This window comes from Cervus elaphus, chromosome 15 (assembly GCF_910594005.1).
Source record: "Cervus elaphus chromosome 15, mCerEla1.1, whole genome shotgun sequence".
NCBI classification, from domain to species: Eukaryota; Metazoa; Chordata; class Mammalia; order Artiodactyla; family Cervidae; genus Cervus; species Cervus elaphus.
In genome coordinates, this window is record NC_057829.1 from 25,456,078 (window position 1) to 25,473,959 (window position 17,882).

General features: G+C 48.4%; 1 protein-coding gene across 1 annotated transcript in view; it reads left to right on the forward strand.

Moving 5' to 3' along the window:
- Positions 1-17,882, forward strand: part of HK1 (hexokinase 1) — a 68,532-nt gene that overhangs the window by 48,886 nt on the left and 1,764 nt on the right. Inside the window, exons 10-17 of the mRNA XM_043925297.1 lie at positions 1,166-1,470; positions 2,380-2,528; positions 2,809-2,928; positions 4,311-4,406; positions 6,185-6,284; positions 11,295-11,478; positions 13,559-13,714; positions 16,887-17,120. Of these exons, the coding sequence (XP_043781232.1) occupies positions 1,166-1,470; positions 2,380-2,528; positions 2,809-2,928; positions 4,311-4,406; positions 6,185-6,284; positions 11,295-11,478; positions 13,559-13,714; positions 16,887-17,120 (1,344 nt within the window). The remainder of the gene's footprint in view (positions 1-1,165; positions 1,471-2,379; positions 2,529-2,808; positions 2,929-4,310; positions 4,407-6,184; positions 6,285-11,294; positions 11,479-13,558; positions 13,715-16,886; positions 17,121-17,882) is intronic.

A 17,882-nucleotide genomic window follows, 5' to 3' on the forward strand; every position in this document is an offset into this window, starting at 1 on the left:
TCTTCATCTGCAACATTATTTTTAAAAAAATAACTGATTAAATACAGATTAAAATACAAAGTAACATATTTTTGGTATAGAAACTTCAAATAGTTCAAAAAATGTCAGAGAGAAGTCATTTTTGATCCCATCCCCTGGAATTGACCACTGTTATCACTTTGGGGTTCTAGATTCCCAGTTTCCTTTGGCAAGCAGCCTTCCATACTTACAACAGACCACAAACCTGGAGAAAATTCTGTCTTATTGAGTCTTGTCCTAAAGTCTTCTAACCACTAAAAAATATCTCAGCTCTTGGGGACTGAGAGAAAGGGCCAAGTGAAAATGAAAAACAAGAGCAATTCTTTATTGAGCCCCTGCTTAGCGCCAGTTATTCACTGAAGCATTTGATGAACTCATTTGAGTTCCTTCCTCATCATTGTCAGCTGGATGCTGTCATCTGCACTGATTCCAGGATTAAGTAACAGGCCCAGGTCCCCTGGTGTGAAAGTGGGGACTTTTTTTTTTTTTACGATTTTTTTATGTGGACCATTTTTAAAGTCTTTATCGAAGTTGCTCCAACACTGCTTCTGTTTTATGTCTTGGTTTTTTAGCCCTGAGGCATGTGGAATCTTAGCTCCCTGACAAGGGATCTAACCTGTACCCCTTGCATTGGAAGGCAAAGTCTTAACCACTGGACCTCCAAGGAAGTCCCTTCTGGTCTGACTTTTTAAACACTGGGCTCTTTCTTAACCAGTGTCCTCTATTATCTCCTTGTCATGGTAGACAACAGATTTTTGAACCCTGAATTTTCTGTACTCGTTACTCTTTTCTTTTTTTTTTTTTTGGCTGCACGGTATGTGGGATCCTAGTTCCCTGATTAGGGATCAAACCTGTGCCCCCTGCACTGGAATCATGGAGTCCTAACCATTAGACCACCAGAGAAGGCCCCCGATATTCGTATAATAAGGAGAGCCCTCTCTTTGTGTGTGTGACTATGGGTGATTTCAGTTTTCCTTATTTACCTGTCTGTGTTTGCTAACTTGTCTACAGTGGATGTGTTTGTTGTATGACTTGAGTGATGAGGAAAGTGAGTGTAGAAGATGGAATTAAAGTGTGGAAAAAGAAAGGGATCCTAGAGGTTCCTCCAGTCTGGCTCAGTCTGTCCACTGTGCGCCCCGCCCCCCAGGTATTCTCGGCGTTTCCACAAGACTCTGCGGCGCCTGGTACCCGACTGTGACGTGCGTTTCCTCCTCTCCGAGAGCGGCAGTGGCAAGGGGGCCGCCATGGTGACTGCCGTGGCCTACCGCCTGGCTGAGCAGCACCGACAGATAGAGGAGACCCTGGCCCACTTCAGTCTCACCAAGGAGATGCTGCTGGAGGTGAAAAAGAGGATGCGGGCCGAGATGGAACTGGGGCTGGGCAAGCAGACGCATGACAAGGCTGTGGTCAAGATGTTGCCCTCCTTCGTCCGGAGCACTCCTGATGGGACTGGTGAGGACCTGAGCTGGGGGCTCACGTGCCTCCTGCTTCTCATACCAGCGGCCGAGTCACTGTGGGGCTGCTGGGAGGTTGGCTTCTCCAGGGGACACATTGACACTGGGATGGGTGGCATGATTTTGGCAAGAGTTAGAAACTCACTCAAACCTCTCAAAAGATTTTTTTTTTTTTAAATGTGGGCCATTTTTAAAGTCTTTATTGAATTTGTTACAATGTTGCTTCTGTTTTATGTTTTGTGTTTTTGACCATGAGGGATGTGGAATCTTAGCTCCCCAACCAGGGATCGAACTCACATCCCCTGCATTAGAAAGTGAAGTCTTAACCACTGGACCACCAGTGAAGTCCCTCTCTTCCATTTTTCCCATTGATTCGCTTGCTGCATGTGAGACTGTCAAGGCAGCTGACCTCCCCTGGTCCGGACTCCCAGGCAGGCGCTGTCTTTAAAACCACAGCCCTGACTCCGAATTAGAAAGTATTGCTTAAAGAACAGAGCTGGGCGGATTCTGAAGCCCTGAGATTGCTTGTAGGTCCTTTGCGAAACACAGTAAGGCAGAAGAAGAATAAACAGTGCCTGCTTCCTAGGTGGAGCGTGTGAGAGGCCCGCAGAGGCCTGGGGAGTTTTACATCCAGGCACATTGGAGCTCCACATCCAACCTGTACTGTGACCTTGCTGGTCCTATTGGTTCATCCATGGGGCCTTTTGTCTTCTAGTGTGACTTGGGACTGTGGTAGTCATGAGTTTGTGCCCACCTCTCTGAGCCTAGGCTGTATGCTGAGAAAAGACTTAACAGTTTCTCCCCTGTGTTTAATATGAGGTTCCCTCCCTTGAAAGTTTGAAGTTTCTGGCTGCCAGGAGGTGAAATTCACTCTTCTTGACCTGCTTGATGTTTTTGACTACAACAGAGAACGGTGACTTCTTGGCCCTGGATCTTGGAGGAACAAATTTCCGTGTCCTGCTGGTGAAAATCCGTAGTGGGAAGAAGAGATCGGTGGAAATGCACAATAAGATCTATGCTATTCCCATTGAAATCATGCAGGGCACTGGGGAGGAGGTAAGATAGTGTTGCTTTTCGCTCCAAGGCATGTGTGCGTCACACACCTGGCCAGTGGCATTGCTGAGCCCCAGAGCCTCCATGTGATACATGCTGCAGTGCAGCTGGGTCCGGGCAGCCCATAAGTATCAGGTACCTTCAGCCATGCTGGGCTGAGGATGCTCAGGCCCCTCTGAAGATCCGAGGGAGGGCTCTGCCTGTGTCATTGTGTGTGTGTGTGTGTATGCACTGAGGGTGTGAAACTAGAGGTGCATGAGTAATCCCTTCTTTTCTTCTAAAGCTGTTTGACCACATCGTTTCCTGCATCTCTGACTTCCTGGACTACATGGGCATCAAGGGCCCTAAAATGCCTCTGGGCTTCACATTTTCGTTTCCCTGCAAGCAGACGAGCTTAGATGCGGTGAGTCTCTTTTTTTCCAGGCCTCAGACATCGGGCAGTGCTGACCAACTCTTGGCCAGTGTGGGTCAGCTCTTGAAGCCTCCTCCAGACAGTGGGTCACCCCTCGATTCTGGACAATTTAGCTGTCACAGAGGGTTGACCCAGCTCTTACGCCATACCCTCCAAAACATCTTCAGACTCTTCTCTACTCTTCTTTTATCATTTAAAGCATTCACCTCTTCTGGGAAGCCTTCTGGGCCTCCAGGCAACAAGAATCTCACCCTCCTCAGCATTCCCTTTTTCTTCTAATGTTGCCTGGTTGTAGCACTTTTTACCCAGTTTTTGTGCTCTCCTGTGTCTGTCTTTTCTTCAATGTCATTTGATCCTTGAGCCAAGGATCTGTGTTCCCCACAGGCCCTAGCCCAGTGTGCTAGCAGAAAAGATGCTTAATAAATGTTTATTCAGTAAATGGAATGACACAGAGTTCAAGGTCAAGGCCTGAGCACCTGCTGAGGACTGAGAACTGGGCAGGCAGTTCCTGCCCCCAGGGAGGCCCCAGTCTAGTGGAGCATCCCGGCCCTTAGACCAGCAGCTCCAGCGCCACGCTTAGGGGTCCTGGTGGGGCAGGGGGACAGTCCATGTGAAAGGAGCTTGCTGTGCAGAGTCGTGCAGGCAGGACCCGTCCTGTTGTTGCGGGTGCCTGCGTTTTCCCAGGTAGGGGTATGGCCAGGGAGGAAGCCGTGGTGCTGGCGTCACATCACATGGGGCTTAGGCCAGGGTTTGCAGCAGTTGAGATTGGCAGTTGAGAAGCTGGCTAGGGCCACCTGCCTCTGGAAGCCAGTTAATCCAGTCACAGTGCTGACTTGGGGCTTTTTCCCTCTTAAAGGCTTTGAGATCTCAACAGGTGGATCCATGTAAACTTGGTTTTGGCAGTTTTTAAGGGTGATTTGTTAAAGGTCTGGTGGTTTTTAAAAGCAGTGCACTTGTGCCATCATCATAGTGAGTACACAGCTAGCAGGTATATAAACTACAGTCCAGTCAAGCCTAAAGCTGACTTTAGGTCGTAACAGAGTTACTAAAAGTTTGCATTTCTCCACTTCTGTTTTTGGCAAACTGTTCTTCAGGGGAACTAGTTGGTTATACCACGGGCAGCAGCGTTAACTTTCTATGCCTCAGTTTCTCCGTTTGTGAAGTGGGGCTCATAAACCAGACCGCTGTGAGAACTGTGAGAGGGGGCAGGCCTGGGAGGACTCCTCATATTCTACTTGTCTGTGCCTCAGATGTTCCAGCATCATCTCACTGTGCTGTCTTAGCAGGTGTTTACTCTGGAAGGAGGGAGTGGCATTTTGTGTTCTGCCTGGAAGGATTAATGACAAGACTCTGCGGTGCCCTTCTTGTTGCAGGGTATCTTAATCACCTGGACCAAAGGTTTTAAGGCAACCGACTGCGTGGGGCACGATGTAGCAACCTTACTGAGGGAGGCGATAAAAAGGAGAGAGGTAACTGTTAAAACGATGTTTTAAAAAATCTTGACTACTTTTTTCAGGTTATGTTTTGATTTTTTGGCTGCACCACATAGCATGTGGGATCTTATTTCCCCAAGCAGGGATTGAACCCTCGGCCCTTGCATTGGAAGCTCGGAGTCTTAACCACTGAACTGCCAGTCTTAACCACTGAACTGCTCCTTTCCTCAGATTATAAAAATTGTACTTTCTTAGGAATTCTCTGGTGACCCAGTGGTTAGGACTCCACAGTTCCACTGCAGGGGGCACAGGTTTGATACCCGGTTGCAGAACTAAGATCCCACCAGCCACTTTACAAGGAAGGTTGTACTTGTGTGTTGTATAGAATTCAGTCGATACAGAAGTATGTGACAAGGGTACTAACGTTCCTCCCAACTGATGGCAATAAAAGATCAGAACAGTTTCACGTTATTAAGGGATAGTTTAAGGAATGGCTCTCCTCTAGCTTGAAAAAGGGAAAAGCAGCTCCTGACTGCGGGGCCCAGCCTGGCACTGTCATGGGACACAGCCCCCATCACAGCCCCCCTGCGACAGTGATGCAATCAGATGAGATGGAAGCAGTCCATCATCACAGCAGAACTTGGCAGACACTCGGAGATGGCCCTGCCTCCTGACAGCACCCAGTCCAGAGCCAAACCCCACTTCTTGGCATCCTCTCTAAAACCACCAGCACAGGCTCAAATCCTATATTTGTGCTTTCTGACACATTCTGAGTCACCCCATGGGATGTGTTTGCCTGTGTTGCAGCCACCCAGCCAGGAAGCCCAGCTTTATCCACTGTGGGTGCATTTCTGTGGGTGTGGTCTTTGGCTGGAGGACATTGACAAAATGTAAAATGAAAAATTAGCTCCTTAGTTAATGAGGGAATCAGTAAGAAGTTAAAAAAAACAAAATCCATTCAAGTCTCTCCAGTTCAGAAGAGCAGATAAAATACACAGGCAGTTAGGAAGGCTGAAATGAATGGGCACAAAGAGGAGCCGGTTGTTCCTAGAAGAATATGCTAGACAACAGTTAATGTTTCATTGAAAAGAAATCTGATGACTCATTTTGCCCATTTCACAAAATCTTAGTGTTCTTCCAATGTACTTTCCATGTGTATACAAATATACACATATTTTAAAAATGGGAGTCATTCCATATATACTATATTACAGCTGTTTTTTTTTTTTTTCCATTTAATATGAAACCAGGAGTCTTTCATGTTACTACATCGAGCCCAACCTCACTCACTTGGCTGCACAGGATTCCAGGGTTTTCCTGAATAGGGTCTTCCATAGCCCCCTTTGATTTACATTCCAGTTGTTTCTCCAGGCTCTCCTGAGTCACGGAGAAAATACGCTTGTATGTGCCTTTGTGTACTTGCTTGTCTGGACAGGTTCTGAGACACGGATTTGGTATTTCCATCACGCCCTCTGAAAGCTATCATTTTTACCTGCCAAGACAAAGAGCTGCGTGGCCATTACCCCTTGGCTTTTCTCCGTTCCACCTTGCCCTCTGGGCTGCCTAGTACTCAATGCCATCTATGAAATGGGTAGAATGCATCCTTTCTTCAGAGTTCAAGCTTCAGATGCACCTCTAATAGCAGATGTTTAGTGAAGGAGCATCTCATTACCTTTTGCAGGCTGGTAAGGAAACAGTTTCAGATGACGCACCAGTGGCTTTCTGACTGGCATGCAGCAGAGTGAACCTGCAGACCTCAAGCTGGGCAGTGCGTGTCCTTCCCCTAAAGCTAAACCTGTTTTTTTCTTTCAAAGGAATTTGACCTGGACGTGGTGGCTGTGGTCAACGACACGGTGGGCACCATGATGACCTGTGCTTACGAGGAGCCCACCTGCGAGGTTGGACTCATCGTAGGTGGGTGTCCTGGAAGGTCTTTTTCCGCGACAGGGAAGGCTGGGTTTTCCTGTTTTGTGGGGCCTGAGTCAACATCTCAGTGCTCAGTGGGTGGCATCGTACGTCTGTTAGCACTGTCCCCTTACACCTCCGGAGTTGCTTTGTGGACTGAGGCTGCAGGGCTCTCCAGAGGTTTCCCCTCCTAACACCCACCCCACGAGGCTGTGAACTGACCACGAGCAGATTGTCAGAAACTGAACTTTCCGGGACTGAGGCTCCTGGTGGCTCTGATGGCCCCAGTGGACAGGGTGGGAGTGCCTGGAGCCGGCCTGGTCAGCAGGGCAACTCAGAGGGCTTGTATGGAGGGACCTGGGCAGGTGTTGCAGGGCCAGGTTTACGGCTGGGAAGGAAGCAGAGCCTGCTCTTTCCCTGACTGTAGAGAAGGGCCAGAGGGCAGTCTGGATGCCATTTGGTCTTTAGCAGCAGTGGCCCGCCAGCTGCTGAAGAGGGAGGCACGTTACTGAGCCAAAACCCGGCTCCACCCACCCAGTAAAGCCAATCTACTGACACTGGGATATGGTGAAGGAAAAACCACTTTTTTTTTTTTTAATAGAAAAAGAGGTAGTTTATTAGCATAGGATAAAGGTACAGTATTTACTGTAAGGCGCCATACAAGGAATCCAGGACAGTCAGTGCTCAAAAAGTCTGAACTTCCCAGTTGGTTTCAGCAAAGCCATTTTAAAGGGGGTTTGATCCCTGGGTTGGGAAGATCCTCTGAAGGAGGGCATGGCAACCCCACTCCAGGATTCTTGCCTGGAGAATCCCATGGACAGATGAGCCTGGTGGGCTACAGTTCATGGGGTCCCAAAGAAGGCCAGGTGAGGTAGGGAGTCCCAGAATGTGATCAGCTCGTGCACAATTCTCTGACTGGTTGATGGTGAGGCAGCAGGGTGGTGTCACAGGGCTTAACATTATCAGTCTTTAGGCTCCAGCAGGCCTGTGGGCTGTGTGCCCAAGGTCAGCAAGTAGCTAGTATCTTCCATTTGATAGGGGTTTTAGCATCTGTTAAAACAACTCAGGAAACATCCTTCAGACGTATTATCTAGGCACTTCAGAGAGGCGCTAAAGCAGACAGTGTGGGGTAAGGGTCTGTCCAGGAGGCCCCATGGGGTCCTGCTTGGTTATAGGTAGAAGGATTATCGGTTAGCTTTTCAGGTTGTTCCTTTATAATCCAAATAGGGGTCTGGGCCTTGAGAGCACAGAATTCCAGAAGCATCTTGGTTTAGGTTGCAAGAAAACCATTTGTCTAGCTGATCCTGCTCCTAGTCTCAGGAATGCTGAGAAAAGGCCCAGTTTCTTAGTCAACACCTACAGACCCTCCCTGGGCAGAGAGGGTTGGCACCCTGCTGCATAGACCTGGGCGATTGGGAGAAGGCCCAAGCAGGCTGCCTTCCTGGTGCCAGGAAGACCTTGTCTTTTATTAATCCCCTTTTGGCTTCAGTGGAGATTTAAAAGACTGGAGCAGCTCCAGGGGAAGGTTGGTTGAGGCCTGACTTTGGGGCACTTTGTTTCTTTCTTTCTTTTGCAAAGCTTGCTTTCTCTTCCTGGTCCCTTCCCCTGTCTGCTTATGAATGGCCTTAGGTGTGAAATGCAAAGCTAGAGTGACTCAGATCTTTCTCTGCTTCCGGCCTGAGTCAGACCCACCGATGTGGGGGCAGGGGTGTGGGGGAGGTGTAGAAGGGGTTCTGCTGCCTTCAAAGTCCCTCTTTTGCTATCAGTTGATCTCTGAGCAGAACTCCCCCAGCAAAAAGTATGGTTTGCATATTTTGGTTTTCTTTGTACCCCTTCCATTTCAGGGCCTCTTCTCTCAATTTTACCCTCTCAGTAAAAGGGAACTGAGAAAGCAAAAGTAATCCAGTGATGTTAATCCAAAACTGGGTTGGCTTCTTGGTGGGCATCAAGCCAAAAGACACAACCAAACCAAAGATCAGTGGGAGAACATTGGGGATCTTTCCCAAAGCAGTGTCTCCTACGACAGAAAAATTGGGGAAGTTTTAAGCTAAGGGTATTTGCATATTCATGAAATGCCTTGGGCTTGGGCAGAGGAGAATTCAGTATAGAGTTGGGGCAAAGGTTGACAGAGTCCAGACTTCATTTGATTTAAGTCCTGAGGGTCAGAAAGATCAACATCATCATCCCTTCAGTCAGTTCAGTTGCTCAGTCGTGTCCAACTCTTTGCGACCCCTTGGACTGCAGCACACCAGGCTTCCCTGTCCTTCACTATCTCTCTCTCGGAAATTGCTCAAACTCATGTCTATCAAGTTGGGGATGCCATCCAGCCATCTCATCCTTTGTTGTCCCCTTCTCCTCCTGCCTTCAATCTTTCCCAGCATCAGGATCTTTTCTACTGAGTCAGTTCTTTGCATAAGGTGGCCAAAGTACTGGAGCTTCAGCTTCGGCATCAGTCCCTCCAATGAATACTTAGGACTGATTTCCTTTAGGATTGACTGGTTTGATCTCCTTGCAGTCCCAGGGACTCTCAAAAGTCTTCTCCAACAGCACAGTTCAAAAGCATTAATTCTTTGGCGCTCAGCTTTCTTTATGATCCAACTCTCTCATCCATACATGACGATCTGGCAGTTAAGTGCCTGAGGGGGGTTTAAAGTCTGCAAAACAGCTCAGGAAAGTGCTTCAGGCTAATCTTTAACATGAAACAGAACTAGGAATCTTTACAACATTTATTATTTTTGCTATTGTTACTTCTCTTGCCTGATAATAGTTTGTTCTTTTGTCCCTTAAGGTCATTATTACTGAGACCTGTTGAAGAGCAAGAATTGTGGCCAAACTTAGATCACAAAACTCATTAGGTCAAAATGGCTTCACTAATGTCAAGAAAGTCATGCCTGTTTGTCTTTTTCTGGGGACGCCTACCCTATCTGCTTATAGTTACACAGACAGAAGCATCTGCAAATTCTCCTTAAGTTTCTTTAAAGGGCATAAAACAACCTGAGCCCACTTGTCTACTTGGTAGGGGTGTCTTTGTGTCCCTTAATGATGTTGAAAATCCATCTACCTCTGCATCCCACCCAGGGTGGGTCCATGGTGCTCTAGGGCCTTGTGACTCTTACCTGTGGTCCATGGACCAGCAACATAACCATCACCTGAGAGCGTATTAGAAATGCAGGGTCTTGGGACTCACCCTTCACCTCCTGAATCAGGAAATCCATCTTAACAACTCCTCAGGGGATTCCGGTATATAGAAAAATATCTATGTGAGGGACTCCTTGGTTGGTTGGTTGGTTTTTAAATTTCCCATCCATTCACTGAGACAAAGCCAACAACCACAAGTTTGATATCTGGCGATTAAAACTTATGAAAGTTTTAGAACACTTCCTCCCAGCATCTGTACCTAAATCCTCCTGGATGAGAACAGCAAACAGTTTGGGTTCCAACCCTAGTCTTTAAGGGGCCACACTCTGAGTAGCCCTGCCCTGGGTGATCAGGGATGGAAATCAGAGGCTCCTGACTCCCTGGAATCCATTTGTCAGACTGTGTGTATACAGTGTGTGGTTACACCTGGGGAAATGTCCCTTTTCTCAGGAGTGTGTGTGTGCTAAGTTGATTCAGTTGTGTCCGACTCTTTGCCAGGCTCCTCTGTCCATGGGATTCTCCAGGCAAGAATACTGGGATGGGTTGCCATTTCCTCCTCCAGGAGATCTTCCTGACCCAGAGATCAAACCCGTATCTTTTATGTCTCCTGCGTTGACAGGAGGGTTCTTTACCACTAGTACTACCAGTTCCCGGGCCAGGGATCGAACCCCAGCCCCCTGCGCTGGGAGCACAGAATCTTAGCCTCCCTGGACCGCCAGGGAAGCTCCTTTCTCAGGAGAATCATCAGAATTTCAAAGAGATCTGTGATAACAAAATGGTGAGGAACCATTGCTTTAGAAATACACCCTGGACATGCTCAGGACGCTGTCCTTCGGTGAACTAACCACAGGCCTCATTGTAGAACACACAGGAGAGTTTATCCAGGCAGAGTCCATGACCAAGTTTAATAAGAAAAGATATATGGATATATGTGGCTAGATAGTAGACAACCCCTCCATGTATTAATAGTATTTTATATATGCATGCGTGCTAAGTCGCTTCAGTTGTGTCCTACTCTTTGCCACCCCGTGGACTGTTGCCTGCCAGGCTTCTCTGCCCAAGGGATTCTCCGGGGAAGAATATTGGAGTGGATTGCCATGCCTTCCTCCAGGGGATCTTCCTGACTGACTCCTGCTTTGGCAGGCAGGTTCTTTACCCCCTGGGAAGCCCAATTTTATATTTATATATATAGTGTGTGTGTGTTTGTATCTGTGGCCAGTGTGTTGGGGGGGTGGGGGAAGAGAAATGGAGAAATACCCTTTCAATCTGAATGCTGCATAAACCTCCACCACTTTTAAGATGCATCCCTTTGCTCTAACACCATCTTGTATTAAAGTAAGCATAGCCCTGCTTGGTGGAGAAGGAAATGGCAACCCACTCCAGTACTCTTGCCTGGAAAATCCCATGGACGGAGGAGCCTGGTAGGGTAGTCCATGGGGTCACTAAGAGTCGGGCACGACTGAACGACTTCACTTTCACTTTTCACTTTCATGCATTGGGGAAGGAAATGGCAACCTATTCCAGTATTCTTGCCTGGAGAATCCCAGGGACAGAGGAGCCTGGTGGGGTGCCGTCTATGGGGTTGGTCGCACAGAGTCGGACACGACTGACGCGACTTAGCAGCAGCAGCAGCCCTGCTTGGACAGGTGAACATATGAGGCTCTTAGTATTGGTGCCTTGGTATAAAGTGAGTTAATCAAATGCTCTGGGCAGTTTTCATTCTAACTTTCCCATTATATTTTGAGATTTTCCTGGAAGACGTAGGGAAAGTAAATGTTCATCTCAGAAGTGTGCCTTGGTGGAGCCGCAGGCCTAGTTGCAATCCCCCTCCCCACTAAGCATGGTGACATGGCCATTCATTCCCCACTTTATGTATTTCAGGGACTGGCAGCAATGCCTGCTACATGGAGGAAATGAAAAACGTCGAGACGCTAGAAGGAAACCAGGGACAAATGTGTATCAACATGGAGTGGGGTGCCTTTGGGGACAACGGGTGTCTGGATGATATCAGAACAATCTATGACAAACTGGTGGATGAGTTTTCTCTAAACTCTGGGAAGCAAAGGTAATTTCATCTGGCAGAGGAGACAGGACGGTGGTGGGGGGTGGGGGGGGCGGTGGGCAGGGCACGTGGCTGTGTTTCTGCCTGTGTTTTTTTTTCGGCCGAGTCATGTAGCGTGTGGGATCTTAGTTCTCTGACTAGGGATTGAACCTGGGCCCCCTGCAGTAAAAGCGTGGAGTCCTGACCACTGGACTGCCAGGGAAGTCCCCTGCCTGTTACAGTGGAAGAAGTTTCTAGTGGGAGGGGGCTTTGCACAGAACCTGGAGACTGTGGTCCCTCAGGTTAACTCCTGACCTTTTCTTTTGGCCCAAAGAGAACAGAGAGCTTAGGGGTGGCAGCAGCATGTGGTATGAGACGGCCCGGGTTGATGTTCTGTCCAGGTGCCTCCTCTGGGTACAGGGTGGCAGTGGTCACACCATCCTCTCAGTGACCATGTTAATTCTGGAATATTCTGGTCTTGCTGTTGCTCTGTTTCCTCCCCAGAGACTAGTAGAAACCTCTTGGTCAGCAGGCTGTTCCCTTATTTAGTGGAAGCAGAACACACTTGACTTGCAGTTGTTAATGGGCAAGGGAAGTTAGGATGTTGCCAGTGGGGGTGGGGATGGGAGTGGGGGGCTCCAGGTCAGGGGTGAGGCTTAGGCCTGCTGCCGTTTAGCCTTCCCACAGCAGACCTCTTGCAACACCTAGTGGCTATTTGGAGCCTTGCAGCTTGGGTTTCAGGTACCCTCCCCAAGATGGCAGTGTTCCCCCTTCCCAGCAAAGAGACAAATGATCTCTTGTCTCAGGCTCCCAGGGATCAGGCCATCCTCTGCCACAGCCAAGATGGGGTGGTCTAAGTCACGTCCCCAGGAGCAGAACGAAGAGCTGGGGTAGAACCTCTCAAACCTAAGTGGCAGATCGGCTAACCTCAAGATTTATGTCTTCTCCAAATACCACCTATGCTGCATGTTTTTCTTTAAATCAGCTTGTATTCTTGAGTTTAATGAGGGAGGAAAAAACCAGTATTACCATCAAATGGATATAGTGAAGAAGAGCGTTATTTCAGTCCTACCTACTGTGCCCACCAAACGCTCTACAGGAAGACCCTCTTTGTTAAAAGGGAGATCTGTAGGGGTTGGAAGGGGTTAGAGCCATATCAGCACCAAAATGTTCCACACCAAGGAGATGTCTCCTTGATGGACTGAGAAAGACTAGGTGAGAATTGATGATAGGTGTGCTATTTCTTAGTTTTTTTTGTTGTTGTTTTTTCTGTGGAGTACCCCAGAGCTTCTGGAGTACCCAGATTCCAGGGGAGCCTCCCCAGCTTAGGGACCCTGAGATGGGGTGTGTGCATGGAAGCAGTTAAACCCCTTGTCATTTCTTGAGGCCCTTGGACATGGAGAGGGCAGGAATTAAAAGCCCCAAGAAGAGGTGGCCCCCAGGGGTGTGGTGGCCGCCTGGGGCCCCCAGCCTGGGTGGCTCTGTCGCTCTGTGGGTGCTTGACCAGCACCCTGGGTTGCGGCAACACCTTCCAAAAATCGGGTGGAAACATTCCCCGTGTTGTCTTATCCCTTTAAGCTGTTTGCTAGTTCTCCAGTTAGGTGTTGAGCGCTTGACTGAGAGCAGCACTGTGTTGTGCTGGGCCCTGGGACACAAACCTGAGCAAGATACTCACGCTCTGTCCCCTCGAGGCTTTCACTTCAGGGATGCCGAGAGGCGGAGGGCCCGTGTGTGTTGGAAAGAAGGGAGGGTGCCTGGAAGCTGAGACAGGCAGGTGAACCGTGGGGAGGGCAGACCCCTTGGAGCAGTGATGGTTGAACTGAGAGCTAGGAGCTTGAGTGGGATTTCACCAGGCAAAGGCAGGGAGTCGGGTGAGGAAGAGGATGATCCAGGCATGAAACAGGGCTGGTGGTAGGTATCGTGTCTGATCCTGGGAGGGTTGGGGATTCCTCAGCACTTCCCGGTCTTGCACTTTGCCTCTGCCAGGGAGCACAGGGCTGGGTGCGTGGGGTGGTGATGCCCGTGAGGCACAGGAAGGTGCCCGTGGTTACTGCGAGTCCAGAGGCCTCCTAGAAATCCTCCAGCTTCCCTCCTCTCGTTCCAGATATGAGAAGATGATCAGCGGTATGTACTTGGGTGAGATTGTCCGCAACATCTTGATCGACTTCGCCAAGAGGGGCTTCCTCTTCCGGGGGCAGATCTCTGAGCCGCTGAAAACCCGGGGCCTCTTTCAGACCAAGTATCTCTCTCAGATCGAGAGGTGAGTGGGCAGGGCCTTCAAGTCACAGGTGGACCTGGCCCTGGGGCTGTGATGGGGTTGGTGGGCAATCTAGGGGACATTTTGGCCATTTGTGAGGGTTTTCTTATTCTCTGGAGTAGTATACCCTGAGCAGTTGCATGTTGAAGTTCCATAATTTTACTGTAAATCATTCCCTTTTATTAATTCTGTATGTTAGGGCATTATATTGATTTGTTTGAAATCATCCTGTGTGTAAGTAGGTTACATTTCAGGATAGGAAAGGTGCATCACAGATATTTGAGTTGAAGGAGCATCGAGTCCAAAAGAGCCAAGCGCCACTGGTCTGACCTCACCCTCTTCTCCTCTGAAAGGCAGCTGGGGATGCAGGGCTCACCACCCACAATGTCCCAGCGAGCTGCTTCTGTCTTCCTCCTGTTTTTCTCACATGGAGTGAATGTTTCATCTCTACCATCTCCATCTTGCACAGTGTACTGTGGGAGAAAGTAGGAAAGTGCTCAGCAAAAGCGCTTGTGCAGAAGCCTCCTACATTTTAGGATGGTTATGATAGCGGCACTGGGCCAGGGCTTGCTCCTCATTGTCCCCCAAGCCTGGGTCTGTAACCTGCAGGTGAAACCCACTGCCCACCAGAACCCATGCAGTAAAGTGCTCACTGCTGTAGACAGCCACCCCGAGGCCCCGACCTTGGAGGTCTTGAGCACCCAGAGTGGTGGCATTTCACAGCCTCAGGGGAGGGAGGGGCCTTGATAGGGAACCAAGTTTCCCACTTCCTTCTCTCTTCATTCGCAGTTCACCCACGAGCCAAGCGTGGAAAATAGCAGCCAGATAAGGAGAAGAAAATATCAGTGAATATTTCTTGTTAATACTTTTTTATCATGGTGAAGTGAAAGTCGCTCAGTCGAGTCTGACTCTTAGTGACCCCATGGACTTCTTTACGACTTCTATCCGTCCATGGCCTTCTCCAGGCCAGAATACTGGAGTGGGTAGCTGTTCCCTTCTCCAGGGGATCTTCCCAACCCAGGGATCAAACCCAGGTCTCCTGCATTGCAGGCAGATTCTCTACCAGCTGAGACACAAGGGAAGCCCTTTTTATTGTGGTAGATACACATAACGTTAACTTTATCATTGTGACCATTTTGGAGGTGGACAGTTCAGTGGCATTAAATACATTCACTTTGTTGTTCGACCATCAGCACCATCCATCTCCAGAACTTTTTCATCTTCCCAAACTGAAATTCCGTACCCATTAAATACTAACTCTCCATATCCCCCTCCCCCAGCCCCTGGCAACCACTGTTCTACCTTCTGTGTATGACTTTGACCTCTCTAGTGACTTCATGTAAGTGGAATCATACAGCATCTGTCCTTTCACGTCTGGCTTACTGCACTTAGCACAGTATCTTTAAGGTTCATCCATGTTGTAGCATGTGTCAGAATTTCCTTTTTTAAGGCTGAATATGAATAATTCCTTGTATTGTATACACCACATTTTGCTTATCCATTCATCCATTCATGGACACTTGGGTTGCTTACACTTTTTGGCTGTTGTGCATAATGCTGCTATGAACATGAGTGTGCAAATACACGATCATGTCCCAGCTTGCGATTCTTTTGGGTGTATACTCAGAAGTGGAATTGTTGGATCACATAATTATTTTATTTATTTATTTGAAGGAACTGCTATACTCTTCCGCAGTGGCTGTACCATTTTACATCCCACCAACAGTATTTACAAGGGCTCCAACTTTATATCCTCGCCAACACTATTTGTTTTTATTTTTCTTTTAATAATAGCCATCCTGATGGGTGTGAAGTGCTGGGGAAGGTCTTTTCAAGTGTCATATCAAAGGGAGAAATAATAAAGAGAAAATTGCAAATTTTAGCTGCATGGTTTCTGTAAGTTAAAAACAATATCAAACAAGCTTAAAAGACAAAACAGCAAACCAAAGAAAACATTTGCATTCTATATGACAAGATACAGAGCGTGGCATGGTGGGTGAGAGCTTTGGTAGTTTGGTCCTGAGACCTGCTTTATGTCACTGGCTGTGAACTCTGGGTGAGTCACTCAATCTCTTCCAGCCTCAATTGCCACATCTTTAAAATGGGAACAATCAAATGTGGATCAGTTGGCTGTTAGGAAGAGGAATGAAGTGATATATGTAAACACCTGTCACATAGCGAGTCCTCAAAAAAGGCTCACTGCTCTTGTCACTGTTGTTGTCATCATCCTTGTTTCACTGTCAGCTCTTTCAATCTCATGAGGAGACAAATATCCCAGGAGACCAAGCGTCAACTTTCAGAAAGGCACTTGCCTTCTGGGTCAAAAGCCCTTTGACCCAGAAATGTATCCTAAAGGGAAAATCTGAGTTGCACACAAAGACTTATAAAGAGGAATGTCACCAGAGTGTTACTTTATAGTAGCAAAAAATTTCGTTAAATTTCTCTAAATAAATTATGGTCATTTCCAGAATGGAATATTATGGCAGCCTTTTTCAATCCTGGTCTTGGATAAGGAGGTAGGAACTCCCTCAGATACACGAAGAAAAAAGCAAGAAAGAAAACCATATATAAAGGGCAAGCCCACAACATTATTAATCAACTATGTGAAAGTGAAAGCCGCTCAGTCATGTCTGACCCTTTGTGACCCCATGGACTATCCAGTCCATGGAATTCTCCAGGCCAGAATGCTGGAGTGGGTAGCCTTTCCCTTCTCCAGAGGATCTTCCCAATCCAGGGATTGAACCCAGGTTTCCTGCATTGCGGGTGGATTCTTTACCAGCTGAGCCACAAAGGAAGCCCATTAATCAACTATACTCTAGTATAAAATAAAAATTTAAACATAAATAAATGACAAGCCTATTTACATATCAGAACAAACGCAGTTTAATGATATTCAAGAAAAATAGATTGGAAGGAAATACATTTAAACCTTAATAGTGTTCTCCCCAGTGTTGGGGTTGTAGATAGTTTTAATTTTCCAATTTTAACTTTTCTAGAGTTGCCAGTTTTTCAACAACTTGTAATACTTTGAGGGTCATTTAAAAAAATATAATTTTGAAGGGAAGAGAAAACCCCCTGACCCTTTTCGTGGATAAGCTCAGTGATTTGGGGCTGGCCCCTGCTGCTCTCCGGCGGGTTCCCTTTCATCTGGCCTCCTGGCTTTCGTCCCCCACAGCGACCGATTAGCGCTGCTGCAGGTCCGGGCCATCCTCCAGCAGCTGGGCCTGAATAGCACGTGCGATGACAGTATCCTCGTGAAGACCGTGTGCGGGGTGGTGTCCAAGAGGGCGGCGCAGCTGTGTGGCGCAGGCATGGCCGCCGTGGTGGATAAGATCCGCGAAAACAGGGGGTTGGACCGCCTCAACGTGACTGTGGGCGTGGACGGGACGCTCTACAAGCTTCATCCGCAGTGAGTGCGCTTCCACTGGGGTGGGCGCGTGGGCGAGGCCCCTTTTGGTTCTGGGACACCAGGATGTGACTTCCCACCGCCCAGTAAAATTCCTCACCAGGAACACAGCCGGCCTGCAGGCTGTGCGGTCAGGGCGGGGCTTGTTTGGGACGAGGAAGGGACAGCAGAGAGAAGTGGCTTAACTTGGCCAGCTCACCCTGTGGTCCTGACATTTCCTGCTTGCTGCTCCTCCCCGGCCCCTTGTATCCTGGGCGGGGAGCAGGAAAGCAGGTAAGGGTGGGCGCGGGCTTACCCATCAGCCTGGTGGAGAAGCAATTTTTTAGAAGTGGGGAGAGGGAGTGAAGGAAAGGGAGAGGACCCACTGTCTTGTTAACCTGCTACATCAGATTCTGTCAAGAGTCTTGGAAGGCAGAAGCAATCGTGGCCCTGGGCTTTTGGACCATGGAGGCGGGTGGGATCAACCTCCTTTTGGCCTGGAGTCCCACATCCCATGCTGGAGGAGAAGGGGTGGGCCCTTCTGCTCTTTGACCCGCCGCATGTCTCAAAGCTGGGCTCTTATGAATGGAGTGACCTTATTATTGTCGAAACAGAGGTACTTTGGCCAGTCGAAAGAGGGCTACTAACAATTACACTGGGACTGTTCCCAAGTAAACCAGCTATAATGTTACTCTACTTGAAAGCAGGCCTACCCAACTCAGCATGGACATTGCCTGCCTACCTCACGGCCGTGCCTGCCTACCTCACGGCCGTGGCTTGGGATGG